This window comes from Brachypodium distachyon, chromosome 1, assembly GCF_000005505.3.
Source record: "Brachypodium distachyon strain Bd21 chromosome 1, Brachypodium_distachyon_v3.0, whole genome shotgun sequence".
Taxonomy (NCBI): Eukaryota; Viridiplantae; Streptophyta; class Magnoliopsida; order Poales; family Poaceae; genus Brachypodium; species Brachypodium distachyon.
Window position 1 is genome coordinate 63,966,199 of NC_016131.3, and position 14,180 is coordinate 63,980,378.

The following is a 14,180-nucleotide window of genomic DNA, read 5'->3' on the forward strand; positions in this document are numbered from 1 at the left end:
ATCCAAATCTCGGTGCACATTGGGGCTGGGAGCCTTTAATTGCCCATGTGCATTGACTCAATTTTCGTGCAGGATTGTTCTTCCCAGAGAATACGGTGCAGCTCTAGACATGGTGGCAAAGAGCTACAGAAACGGTGCATATACTACTCGCCACGCGCCATGTGATTCTCTTCTGAAAAACATAATCGATCCTTTGACCGTGGACCTTACATGACACCACACTTTGAAATTGTAGTACTCCTTCATACTTTCAACCACACAGTGACATTGGTACCGCCCACTGAAACTCTATGTTACATACCAATAGTTCACAGAATTCTGCAAAAAGGTGTATATATGATCTGATTGTGCGATGGATTTTTGCAGGGCACCCAACCAGACAGATTTTTTATATTCTTAAAAGGTGTGCAACATAATTTCCAAAGTTGTGCCATGTACATCAAACGATGAAGAGTCATCGTTGAAACAGACGGTTTCGCTAGCGGTTGTTTTGAATTGACTTCGTGGCGTCCGGCATTTTTTTCTCCCGAGAAGCGTTTTTGCGCAGCCAGGGCCAGTTCTCTGCTGTATGTGCTGTACGCTTCCTAACTTCAAGCACTGCTGGGTTAACGCATCAACAGAATGCAATAAGAAAGAGTTAAACCCATCCCATAAACCCAGGAAACAAGCAGTACAAGTACTCCGTACTTCACTGTAACACGATCTAAACGCTGAAAATAAGCAAACTACGTGCTGCAGCCCAGATGGCACCGGAGTCAATGTGGACTTATTACTGCTTCGCTGTTCCTTTCATTTTTTTACTCCATGGACTTGTGGCCTGTGGGGCTCCGTCTTGGGCAGATGGACTCCTCTAAGTACAAGATCTTAACAATGTTGGAGGCGGGCAACCAATGTTCTGGCAGCTGATCGTCTTGAGCACCAAGGTCTGCACCTTAATGCGTGTCCCCTTGTTAACAACGCAACTCTAATTTCACTCAATAACAAGGAGGCAAGCTTGGATGATTGTTTTCACGGAACAGCAAGAGCCGGGGGATTGAGAAGAGAGCAGAGGAGCCGCCGCCAGGATCGTGAATTCGTGATCCTTCTGGATGCCGGCCTCTGATGTCTTTTGTATTTGTAACCTCTTTGCAAGCAGGTCCCGGCACAAATGAACTCGACATCCGGCCCATAAACAGCTCCTAACAGGCTAGCCCAAGTGTAGTAGATACCAGGCCCATAAACAGCTCCTAACAGGCCCTCTGTGATCAAGCGGGTGGAACAATCTCATCCTCACGGGTTCTGTCTTCGCGAAACAAGTATTGACAGGCCCTGCTCTAAAGAACAGAAAACTATGGACAGGCCCCCCCAAAAAAAAGACATCGGTTGTTGCTGTAAAAATAAAATGATTTCAAACAAATGGATGGCATTGGCATCGATCGTGTTGAAAAGTTTTCCTAGCAGCCGCTCGGTCCGCAGCCTCATGACAAACCAGGGCAGCGTGCTTTCTTATTTTCCACCGCTAAGACGAGCGAATGGAAAACAGTCACTACGGCCCTCGACATGTACTCGGTGAAGCCTGACTACCTGACGGAAAAAAAGAGAAGGGTTTATCCGATCAACCAAGACAAAATTCGCGGACGGCTAAAATGTCAAGTCGGTGAAGCCAGCATTTGCTTGATCTTTCGGGGGAAAAATGTCAACCCCTTCTATGTATTTTGGCTAACTATAAGATTCCCTGATGACTAAGATAAGTGTGTGTGCGCTAGACCGCGAGTCCGCATACGCTACTAATTAATTAACACCAATTTGAAGTCAATCGTTTTGGCTGTCCACCAGCGAGCTGGAGCTATCAGCGTAAGACTAGAAGCCATTTGGCAGACAATACCCGATAGAAGCACGATCGCCGTTTGTATTTATCTCTGCATCGGCACACAACACATACACGGGATGCTAGCCAGACGTATGGCGGCACGGCAGGTCGTCTCTGCTGTTGCCTTTCCAATCTCGCCACCGGTCAATCGATCGGCCCGCCTGCCGGTTGTTGCGATATTAGGAGTGCATAATAACGCGAGTAGTATCCGTTTGGAAACCATCGAAATCTAATTTTTGATGGGATTTTATTTGGTTAAATTTGAATTTCTTGTTCAAAAATCATGTTTGTCTACCACTTGAATTTGTAAAGTGAGAGACAATTCCAGATAAATGATGCCTTTGGAGATGAATTGGGGTTAGTTATGGTGCAATTTCATGGAATTTGAGATTGAATTCCTGTGGCCAATTCCATGCCAACCAAACAAGTTCATTTCTTGAATTCAAAATGAATTTCATAATTCTAATCCCAAATGATGGGTGCTAAAAGAGCTGGTATAGTTTTTCAATTTACACACATGGAAATGATGTTTTCCGTATTATGACTCAATGCCTTCCTGATCCATCAATTAATTACAAATCAATCATATTACTTTCATGTCGCAACTAATCCAGAGAGCTTTCAACCAAAAATTGTCAATTATTTAAAACCGAATCCTAGTAATTCAATCTTATTTCAGTTATGTTGACAATTCCTGTCATTTCTTATATACTCCATCTGTATTAAATTTATAGCAAACAAATCGACATATATGGTGTCGAATCAACTATGAAAATATACTTCACAATAAATCTAATGATTATGATGTGAAACCATAGATGCTGATCAAATTTTAGAGGGTCAATTTTTTTATGGGTGGTTGATCAAATTTTAGAAACTTTGACCATCAACAAAAATTATACACACTACATTTTGAAACGGATGGAGTATTAGTTAAGTGTGTGCATTGCATGTGCACATTTACTAGTTGAGTATTTAGAATGAAGGTGCTTAGACGAGTGATTACGAAAATAAATCAAACATTTTCTTAAACACCGGTGCTTATTTTTTCAAAACATCTTGTGTTGTACATGCTATAAAGAAAATGGGTAGATAATGTTGAGGACTGGTGTTGTATTTTTTTTCCGCTAATTACTACAACCGGTAACCGTTGTTGGGTAAATTTTGGAGGCCCTAAATCCCTAATAATCTTTTTGGTTCCTAGTTCCGTCGTATATCCCGACGCTCCGCGCGCCATCGCCAGCAATTTCTTTCGCTGAGCCTGAACTCTCCCCATGCATGTTCCTTGGCTTCCGCGTGCTGGACAACGTGCCTGTGTGCATATTGGACAACGTGCGAGGCAGTCAGCAGACATGGTTACACGCTCAGGAACTGAAGAAGACCACCTCCACGAGCTAGGCTCATGCTAGAGATGAACTTTGCTAGAAGTCGCCGCCGCAAAAATTGTTTTCATCACGTACTGATAAGTCGTCGACTTGGCATAAATTGCAGGTAATGTATCCGGTGAAAACTCGCAAATCTGAAAACTTGCATTTAGGGTAACTCTAGCCACGCGACCCAAACGGACCGCATTTTGTGTCCATTTTGGTCGCGGGCCGGACGCAAATCATTTCCCTGTCTGGCCTTCGTCCGTTTGGGTCGGACCCCTCCCTAGCGCTGCGACCCATTTCAGGCGACTCATATTTGGCGTCTGAATTCAAACGCCTCCACTCTTCATGGGCCGACCCCTGTTTTTGGCCGCAAGCACGAATTGAGGCCAGTCGATGGCAACCAAGTTAACAAATTAATGTTCAGACCTCGCTGGCGGACATATAATCATAGTTCATTACATCAAAACGCAATCAAATTAGGCTCTCGATGGCGTTGCCAACTCTCCATCTTGTGTTGCCGCATTTCCATCCTGCGAGGCCGAGGCGCGTCGCGTTCTTGTATCATCTTCCTCTTGGCCTTGAACCAAGCTCGCGTCGCGGGGTCCAGGAGGCTCAAGTCCGCCGTCATGATCCTTGTCTCCTCGGCGAGCATCACGGCCTCAGCTGCCTTGGCTGTTTTCCTCGCGTTGGCCTCGTCGACCGTGATCTTCCTCTTCTGCACCTCGATGAACTCCTTCATTTGCTCCTCCTTCCTTTGTTGCCGCCAAACCGACATGAGCTTGCGCCATATTGCCGAAGAGAAGGATGGTCCGCAACGCTTCGTCCTATCGCTCCTTGGTGCGGACCTCTTCCGTGAGATGCCGCGAGATTTCCTCCTTCCGCTCCCGCTCTTTGGCGGCTGCGATGGCGGCAACACGCACGATCTTGCGCTGCCGCCGTTGGTCCCTCTTCCCAGACTCGATGGCCCTTCCCTCCAGGTCATCTCCTTCTTCGGCTTCTTGAGCCGAGCGGCGGGGGCGGGAAGGGTTGGGCCTGCGGTGGCGGCCTCTGGGAATGCTTCGGCGGCGGCGGCAGGAGCTGGGGCTGCGGAGGTGGTGGGAATATGGGCGGGAACATTTTGGAAAGCCATGGCGATGGCGCGCGGGAGCGGCAGTGGGGAAGAAGACGGGGGAATGAAATGGTTGCAGGGACCCAGGGGTTTGTGGAGGCGGACGAGCGGAGCTCCATTTCTCGTCCGCGCGTGATGCAAACTAGGCCTAGATTTGGGTTGGGAATGGGTCGCGCCGGACCAAAAAGCGGACGGTGGCGGAAATGCGTCGCCCCGTTGGACCGCGCATTTGGTCCGTTTCCACCGAAACGGACAGGTCCGGCCCAAATGGGTCGCGCCGCTAGAGTTGGCCTTAAAACCTTTGGATCCTGAATAGAGGGCCAAGATCTTAGGTGGGATTGCACACCGTCCACTTAAAGCACATTTTGCGAAACCCATTCTGTCTTAGCTAACGTGCCATGTGTGGCTTAGAAGTCCAACAAAGCGGATACCATGGTGGCCTCACGCACACCCATCGGTTATGGAAACGAGGTTCATTTCCCGACAGGCGAGACGATGCCAGAAAAACCTCCAACAATGTTGGGGATGTAGCCTCTCTGCGCCCTAGTCCAAGATTGGATCTCGTCCGGCCAAACCAGGTGGCTTTCATATAGCGCGGTGGTCATCCCTTTCGCGTTAATGCCAAACACCCATCTTATTTACACCCACCGTTTTGGCCACACATTTGGTCTTGCGTCTCTTCCTCTCCTAATTAATCTATTGTGCTTTAAAGTTAAACTAAAGGTGGGGATTAGCAGTGGGACAAGCTGACAACTTTAGCGTTCTAAAGCTTTACCTTTCGCGTTCTAATCAGTCCGCACACAAAACAGGGGCGCGAGAAGAACGCCACGGCTGCACACAGAACGCCGGACTCCATTGGAACCCCGTCTTCCCTTCAGTTCGAGAGTAGCAGCCCCACAGATTGGATTTGGCCGGTGATCTAGCAGGAAGCTGCAACACCATGGAATCAGCCCCAACCCTCGTGACCATCACAAGAACGCGAGCGCCGGCTGGCCGCCGCCGGGCCAGCAGACCCTAATACCCTATCGCCTGTTAATTTCCCGCTCGTATGGTTTCTTTCCTCCGTGCCGCACCAAGTGCCCTGGATGCAAACTTTTTCTTTTTTCGACTGTGGATGCAAACATTTTATTCCGTCGCATGATCAGCTTTTAAATTGTGCTTGAAAAACAACTGAAACTGAAACCTCATGAAGTTGGATTGGAGGATGGCCTGACACCTGGCTTCTATACTGCAACATTTATTACTGAAACTCTGCCAAAAGGAGTCTGCGGCGAACATTTTATTTTGCGTTGGATAGTCTCCTTTTAGAAGTTCTGGCAAAACCTGTGGGCTCACGGTGCTGTGGTGTGATCACGTTTTCAGGGTGGAGTAACATTTGGGAGCCCGGGTGCCGTTCGATTGGGTACCCTATTGGTCAATTCATCCAGCAGAAGTTTACCCTCCTGTCCACAGCTAGCAATGGCTTCCATATAAAAACACTGAAAACCAGCTAAAAGATAGCAGCAACAGCATTCGCTGGCAACGCGCAAAAATAGAAATCATTTACCATATAGCTAAAGTATCGTGCATGCCTTGTGGATTTGGAAGTGGATTATTAACTTCCGTCAGTTGGCTATGCGATTCAGGACCTGCGTGCCTTCCGTTTCTACTACACGTGTACAGCTCACACGCATACTCGAGCATGACCGGTGCAGTATATTCTGTGGGCAGGCATTCGCAAAGACCCCCCAAGTCCAACCGGCGCCGGTCGCCGTCGCGCGCCCTAAACAACCAAAATTCCAAACCCGGCCGGCCCAGTCTCATCCATGGCCGCTCTAATTTAACTAGCTAAGAGCCTAAGGAGTGGTGCTCTGCAGCGTCATAGTCGCTCATATATACAAGCACGTACAGGCTGGGTGCAGCCGGCGTCGCGCGTGCATGTCTCTTCCGTCGTCGGCGATGGCGGAAGGACACGCCGGCGGGCAGCAAGCGGCGGCTGACCGGCGAACCAAGCAGAACCCGCTGTTCGCGGTCCCGATCATCCCGGTCGTCCTGTTCATCGTGGCGCCGTGCGCGCTCTTCTTGTTCACGTCCGACCTGGCGACGCTCCCACGCATCCGCATCGAGTACGCCGCCAGCCGGAACGATGCCGCTCCCGCCGCGCCCACGCCGCCACCGGCGGCTCCAGTCGCTGCCCCTGCGGTGGTCATTTCAAGAATCGAGGAGAAGCCGCGGGAGGAGGGGCAAGAGCAACGGTTGCCGCCGCTGCGGCAGCTGACCGACCGGCCGTACTCGCTGGGCCCGTCCGTGCCGGGCTACGACGCGCGCAGAGCGGAGTGGCTGGCCGCGCACCCGGGGTTCCCGGCTTCCGTCGCGCAGGGCCGGCCGCGGGTGCTGGTGGTCACCGGGTCGGCGCCACGCGCGTGCAAGGACCCCACGGGGGACCATTTACTCCTCCGCGCGTTCAAGAACAAGGTGGACTACTGCCGCGTCCACGGCTTCGACGTCTTCTACAGCAACGCGGTGCTGGACGGCGAGATGTCCGGGTTCTGGACAAAGCTGCCCTTGCTGCGGTCCCTCATGGTGGCGCACCCGGAGACGGAGCTCCTCTGGTGGGTGGACTCGGACGTCATCTTCACCGACATGCTGTTCGAGCCGCCCTGGGAGAAATACGCGGGCCACAACCTGGTGCTCCACGGCTGGGACGAGGCCGTGTACGGCTTCAAGGACTGGCTCGGCGTCAACGCCGGCAGCTTCGTGATCCGGAACTGCCAGTGGTCGCTCGACCTGCTGGACGCCTGGGCGCGCATGGGGCCCCGCGGGCCCGTGCGCGACAAGTACGGGAAGATCTTCGGCGACGCGCTCTCCAACCGGGGAGCCTACGAGGCCGACGACCAGTCGGCGATCGTGTACCTGCTGGTGACGGAGCGGGCGAAGTGGGGCGACAAGGTGTTCCTGGAGAGCTCCTACCTCCTGCACGGATTCTGGGTGAGCATCGTGGACAAGTACGAGGAGATGCGGAGCAAAGGGCGGCCGGGGCTCGGCGACGAACGGTGGCCGCTCGTCACGCACTTCGTCGGGTGCAAGCCGTGCAGCGGGGAAGGCGCCACCTACGAGGCCGCGAGGTGCCGGCGCGGGATGGAGCGCGCACTCAATTTCGCCGACGACCAGATACTCAAGCTCTACGGGTTCCAGCACGAGTCGCTCAACACCACGGCCGTGCGGCGTGTCAGGAATGAGGCCGGCCGGCCGTTGGACGCGGACGACGAGGAGATCGGCCGGCTCTTGCACCCACCGTTCAGGGCCGCCAAGCACTTGTGATCAAGCAGGATTTTTGAGGTAGCTTGGACCAAAACGTGCGAACATATCGGGCCCTGTTGCAGACAAAATTTTCTGCATGTATGTAAACACCAATCATGCGCTTCAGTTGTGAAATGTGAGGTCATGTTTTTCCTTTTTTGACAGCAAAATGTGAGGTCATGTTTTTCCTTTTTTGACACCAAAATGTGAGGCCATGTTAGTAACCCTCTCATTACCGAAAAATATGTTAATGACATCAAAATGATCTGAGCTTTATTCAGACGTGCCAGAACGTATACTGATTTACTGATACATACTACGAAGTACAAGCAAATGTTGCACACCGCTGTGACATATTTGCCTCCGCAACTCTGAACAAGATGTCAAGTGCAATAAGCAAAAACGTGCACCTTATCCTAGACTTGGTGAACCTGACAAATCAAAATTTATTTGATGTCAGATCACTAGCAAAACCTCCTTGCAATTGTAAGTACTAAATTTACAGGAAAAATGACTACAGTGTGATAGTTATTTCCTTATGAAGAACATTTATAGATTGCCTAGCTCAATCTAGCAGGTGTTTATTACAATGAGGTGCCAGATTGACATGAGGTGATGTATCTGTCACCATTGGCAACAACAACATACCTTCTCTAATTAAATATAGGCAAACAATCAAGCATATTTCCATTACATTACCTTCTCTCTAGCTACAAAGGTAGACTATAACATTCGTTCTGGGAAACTTGCTCTGATGTTTCATTTGAAAACTAGTCCGTACCTTTCACCAATTGAGATCTGTGTTGTATTTGTCAGTGTAGTAAAAAGAGAAGCATCTCTCTTGCAATCACTTGGACACTGTACGTTAATGCTAATGATAAATGGTAACCATGATTTGTGGTCAGACATTTCCATCATCTTTATCCAATGATGATGACAAAAAGTTGAAGATGAAATCATCTAGGTCGCCTTCCAGGACTGAATCAGGATCAGACACTTCATAGTTAGTCCTGAGATCTTTGACCATACGGTATGGCTACAAAAAGGAAGATATATCAGTCATGTCTGAAGGACTATACAAGTACAAACATCAATACGTTATGGACTTATGACTTCTACATTCAGGAACATCTATCCGCACCCTAGCTCATTTCAGTATTTGAATAGCCAAGCATTCTAGAAGGTTTGCCTCTTTTTTGTTTTGAAACTTCACTATAAATATTAATGCCAGAAACTAGAAATAAAAACATGTACTGAATGCTCCAGTGCATAGTTACTAATGTGCAGCTTCTTTCTTGATTCTCAAACAACAGCATATGAGGATGTGAACAACATAAATAGGCTGATGAATGCAATGGACTAGCTGAAAAGAAACATCAAGTCAGATCATAGATAATGCAATGAGAAGTCGTAACCTTTCCTTGACAACATGGCAAAATATCAGGTGAAAACCACAGTTTCGGTGCAAACTGTGCAAACTCCATAGAAACCATGTTTAGAAGTTTCAAAAAATTCCAACAAAAATACAGTGTGTTAGGTGTGATGTTCTACAATCCTGAAAATTTCAATTTCAATTTGTTTTGGGAGAAACAAAAACAGTGTCAAACAGTGAAGTATCACTGTTCATGCTGAACTTGTTTTTTTCCTGCCACTAAATGAAATTGAATTTAGATTTGAAATTTAACACATATATAAAACATCGCTTCTTTAACATATGCAATTTTTCAAGAATCTTTTTAACTTTTTAAGATGGTTTTCACGGAGTTTTCACCGGATACGCCGCCTCTAGCTTAACCTTATTCTGTTATTCAATCTCAAAAGAAGGAAGCCTCACATGGAGCACATAAGATCTTATTTGGTTGCCCCAGCTTATTTCAGAGAGAGATTGTGTGTGCTCTGCATTCATCTGTGCTTGACGGGTAATCTCAAGCTGATCGAGCCTAGATTGGAGCACTGCCATTGCTGATGCCTTATTCATATGTTGTGATCTGCATATTTAGTACGAATTAGTACACATATGTTATACTCATGAAAACAAAGAAAAGCCAAAAAAGGATGTTTCAGTTTGATCAAGAATCTGGATTCTGGATCATTACTTCGCTAGTAAAAATCCAATTGCGTACCAGTTGACAGGGAACGAAAAAACACAGCTAGGTTATGCTCGAGAGATTAACTACTTGAATTATAAACGCATCAAAATTACCTCTCATTTTGACAAGTTGCCGTTGTACCAGTTGGGATGTGCACAATTCTAACAGCACTTTCTGTTGTGTTGGCATGCTGGCCACCAGGTCCACCAGAACGAAAGCGTTCTATCCGAAGATCTGAATCGTTTATCTGGTATCTGCTAGAGGCATCACCAAGAATAGGTATTACAGCCACAGCAGCAAAGGAAGTGTGCCGCCGCTTTCCACTGTCGAATGGAGAAATCCGCACTAATCTATGAACTCCTATTTCCGATTTGGCATATCCAAATGCATAGTCACCATCAACTTTGATAGTAGCCCTCTGGAATAGCAGGGGAATCAGTATGAGAGTAACAATTTTGCTAAAAATCATCATCGCATCAAAAGCTAAAGAAAGTAAAAACGAATAGTAACTTCATGTCCACATGGGATCATTCATATTGTGATCTTCTCTACATAAGTGTATAATGGCGCTAATACTGTATAAAGTAGTGAATTGACTGGATTCAGCAATGGCTTGCTGGAGAAAAAAACAAGTACCTTGATTCCTGCTACTTCACCAGGCATTTCTTCTACTACAGTGACTGCGTATCCACGTCGTTGAGCCCATGATCTATACATGTTCATAACCATGGCAGCCCAATCCATGCTCTCAATGCCTCCGGCTCCTGCTTGAACCTGGTTGTGACATTGTTGACAGTGACAATAATAACATCACTATAAAGCATAAAAGAAACATTATAGTTCCAATATTGTAGGAAACTGTACAAGAATTAATGAGTGAGCACTTTGACTAGATAGTACAACAAATATACCTCAATGAAACAAGGGTAAGAGTCATTGTCTCCAGAAAGCAACGCATTGAGTTCTTTCTCCTTTGCATTTCTTCTCATATCGGCTAATGCTCTCATGGATTCCTGCACAGGACGGTTTGCACCATAAAGGGTTCCAGCAAAGATGTGAAACTATGTTTGGAGCTCTATATAATGCAATTATGTAAAAGAAGAGATGTATTCACCGTTTCGAGTTCATTATCACCCTCTTCGCGTGCAAGCCTCAACATGTCGATGTGCTCCATCAATTCCTGCTCGAATTGGTTCACTGACTTAATCTTGCCCATGAGCTCGCCTTGCTCACGGCTAACCTTCCCAGCGAAAACTGGATCCTCCCAGAGATCTGGCCTCTCCAATACCACAGCTAATTGCTTCGATCTCTCCAGTAACCATTTCCACTGCACAAATCAAAACCCAGTTGAAGAACCTTACAGAGATAAGTCACCCAACACGCACACCAACACCTGATCCTACGCCATTCCAGCGGCGGCTGTGCAAAAAAATTCGCTTGAACAGACATCCTTGCACGTGCGCACACACATACGCATGCACCTGCGAACGCACGTTAAGTGTTTGTTGATATGCCTGAGAGGAACAAGCACCTGAGATGCGCATCCCAACCCAACAAATGAACAGTCCTCGGCGCTTGACCTCATAAACATATGGAAAACATGGGAGCATTGAATCGTACAAACATTGGACCTTGAGGCGCTTCTTGATAAGCTTGATGGACTGTGCGACGGCGGCGGCGTGGCTGCGCCAGTCGCTCTCGGCCTCGGCGAGGATCGTCCACCCCTTGTCGGCGATCGCGTCTACCGTCATACCGTCAGCGGTCCTCGGCGCCTCCACCACCGGCGCCGGGGAAGAGAACCACCGAGCCGGCTCGCGAAGGGGGCATGATCTGGCGGTAGCAGGAAGGCCGTGAGTGGGCCCCAGAAGGGAGGACATGGCAGTGCCATGGGGGAGGATATGGTGGGTAGGGTTCGGGGCCCTGGAGCGGAGGTGGGAGAGGAGGACCGCGGCCGTTGATCTGGTTAGGAGGCGGGAAGCCATTCCCGTCTGCTCCGACGCTGGCTGCGGGGAGGACTGCACAAGAAGTAGTACGGTGTACGGAGTAGTTCGTGTCTCGTTGGATGAGCCGGCATAACAGAAGACGTTTTGCCGTGTGGAAGGCGCCTCCAGCGTATTTGCTATTGAACAGAACGCGTTTTTGTTGTGTGGAAGGCGCCTACATCGTGTTTGCACCGTCAGTCGCTTGTTTTATCAGTTTAGCAATAAGGGCATCCGCAAAGGTCAGCTCTTCGTGGACTCTTATTTAAAATTTGCTGATGTGGAGGAAAAAGAAATAAGAGAGGAAAGGTAACTGACTTTCGTGAAGAGTTAGATTCTTAAGGAAATAATCGACGAAGAGTCAGCGAAGAGTGAGCTAAGAGTCGACCTTTTAACCATTGTACAACATCGCATTTAATGCTAACAAATCATGTACTCCCTCCGCTTAACAAAAGATGTCTTAACTTTTACTAAATTTGAATGCATCTATACCTAAGTCATGTCTAGATACCAGGACCGGGCAGGTAAAATCGAAGGCCCCGTGCGAAACCGTAAACTGGGCCTCCTTCGCTTGAAAATTGTGTTCTCTTTATTTATTTATTTATTTATTTTCATTTTTGGGCACCAAATTTATGCTTTCTAACATGCATAACTGATTAATTGATTAGCGGAATCAAAACTTAAAACACTAGATACAAAAGATCAATAAAACAAAATTAGAGGAATCCAGATCAAGAATTTATTGATTAATTTTTGATTAGGCGAAAAATTAAGCGGATTGCCGCATTAACCTGTGTGGCTGTGTCCTGGTCGAATTGCTGTTGCTGCTGCGCTACAGCTCCAAGACTCTGGCGAGACGAGTTCACGAGAAAACGGGCGTCGGCGGTTGGGATTGGGCGAGGGCGATCGAGTCCTGCGCGATGGAAGAAGAAGCATCTGGCTCATCCTTTCGGGTCCTGTTTGGCTGATTTACTGATTCCCGAAATCTCTGAGACTCTAAACTTCCAGGACAAAACGACAAGTAGGTAAAGTGCTGGCTGCTAGTGCTGGAGTCACGCAAGGGCTTGGAGAAGACGAGTCGCTCGCTGCTCGACCAGTCGGCTTGCTGATAAGCAAGACGATTAAGACCTAATGTGCTGGCAAAGCACATACTCCCTCACGCTGCATACCATGAAATTTTGGGGGGGCTCCAAATTTGGGGCCCTGTTCCACGGCACAGGCCGCACTCCCGTCCGCCCGGGCCTGCTAGATACATTCAAATTTTGACAAACTTAAAACATTTTTTGTTGAACGGAGAGAGTAGAGTCATTTCACAAGTTCACAAGTCATTGCACGTGTTTTATCGTTGATTCTAGATGACGTGGCTGACTCGTAATCGACTCTTATTTGAAATTTGCTTATGCGGATGAAAGAGAAATATGAGTCAACCTATCTACCATTTTAAATCATCACATTTAATGTAATAAAATCATTTATAGTAAGTGTCAAGTCTAAACACACAACCTATTACACACGTTATTTTGTCACCGAGTCTAGATGACGTGGAGAGTCGACTATACAATTGTGGATGTCCTAACAGTCTTGGCAACAATATGCACAGATATGTGGTAAGCAAGGGAAGCTATGAGACAAGCATTCAGTAATATAGACAGCCCCTCTCTTTCATCCATCTAACTTTTTTTGCCATTTTATCCTCAAGAATGCGCCAATTAGCAACAACAAGCTTGTCAGTGCTTACAAGCATCCCTGGATACTTTAATAGGCCAGTGTGCCAATTGACAATTGAACATCACGACACAACATTGGGTTTTAGTTGCATCAGGTAAAATCATCAGGATTTCACAAAAGAAAATGAGGAAATTCATATATTAGAATCCCATTGGAATTTTGTAGCAATGTCAGGTAATTGAAATTCTATAGGACCTACGAGAGCCTTAGGATTGTAGCGATGAACATATAGATTCATGTACGTAACTTTTTTTTCCTCCATATGTTGGAGCATTCTAAGCATGAGCTTCAAAATAATGTCAAAATTCCTTTGAGAAGTCCAAGGCAATCTCCAATCAAGATGCAAGTTCCTGCTAAAAGTTGGTGTGGCATCCAAACAACAACTTTGTAAAATTCCTATAGAAATTCACAAAATATGACGCAATTTCAGCATTGTTTTCTTCTTTTATTTGTAAGCATTGTCAACAGGAAATCCATTTTTTTTTATCCAAACTACGGCGGACCGAGGCCAGCCTGCACAACTGTATTAAAAAAACGCTGAACTTTACAAGAAGTGGTAGTCGAATTTACATGGGGATGGGGATTACAGTCTAGAGGCAAGGTGGGACATCATGATTGCCGAGTCGTTTAGAAGAGCTTTACGGGAAGCCGAGTTGCATCCGGAGGATCAAAGAACCAGGTCGGAAGCACAGCGCGTGATGACTTCATGGGGTTCCTTAGTAGAGCCATTGAAAACCATGGCATTCCTTCGTTTCTAAATATTCCAAAGCACAGCTA

At 47.3% G+C, this 14,180-nt stretch overlaps 2 protein-coding genes across 3 annotated transcripts; one reads left to right on the forward strand and one right to left on the reverse strand.

Moving 5' to 3' along the window:
- The first annotated feature begins 5,906 nt into the window (after positions 1-5,906).
- Positions 5,907-7,881, forward strand: LOC100828260 (probable glycosyltransferase 4). Its single transcript, XM_014898208.2, has one exon. It carries the CDS (start codon positions 6,245-6,247, stop codon positions 7,625-7,627), a length of 1,383 nt encoding a protein of 460 aa, XP_014753694.1. The 5' UTR covers positions 5,907-6,244; the 3' UTR covers positions 7,628-7,881.
- Positions 7,858-11,754, reverse strand: LOC100835454 (peptide chain release factor PrfB2, chloroplastic). 2 transcript variants are annotated; one of them, XR_729953.3, is made up of 8 exons: positions 11,328-11,754; positions 10,811-11,023; positions 10,608-10,709; positions 10,333-10,470; positions 9,810-10,114; positions 9,441-9,594; positions 8,388-8,642; positions 7,858-8,037 (listed from the first exon to the last, which is right to left on the reverse strand). XR_729953.3 is itself a non-coding variant. In XM_003558038.4 (7 exons), the coding sequence occupies exons 1-7, from the start codon at positions 11,676-11,678 to the stop codon at positions 8,508-8,510; spliced, it is 1,398 nt and encodes a 465-aa protein (XP_003558086.1). In that variant the 5' UTR covers positions 11,679-11,754; the 3' UTR covers positions 8,082-8,507. The 2 variants fall into 2 exon arrangements, 1 of the variants encoding a protein (XP_003558086.1); XM_003558038.4 differs by lacking the exon at positions 7,858-8,037 and having other exon boundaries at positions 8,082-8,642.
- Between the last annotated feature and the right edge of the window lie 2,426 nt (positions 11,755-14,180).

Coding starts and splice junctions, on each gene's coding strand:
- LOC100835454 (XM_003558038.4), bottom strand. CDS start 11,678: ATGGCTTCCCGCCTCCTAACCAGATCAACGGCCGCGGTCCTCCTCTCC. Junction 10,710..10,810: donor GTGATAATGAACTCGAAACG/GTGAATACATCT, acceptor CGTCCTGTGCAG/GAATCCATGAGAGCATTAGC. Junction 8,643..9,440: donor TAAGATCTTATGTGCTCCAT/GTGAGGCTTCCT, acceptor TCCTTTTTGTAG/CCATACCGTATGGTCAAAGA.
- LOC100828260 (XM_014898208.2), top strand. CDS start 6,245: ATGTCTCTTCCGTCGTCGGCGATGGCGGAAGGACACGCCGGCGGGCAG.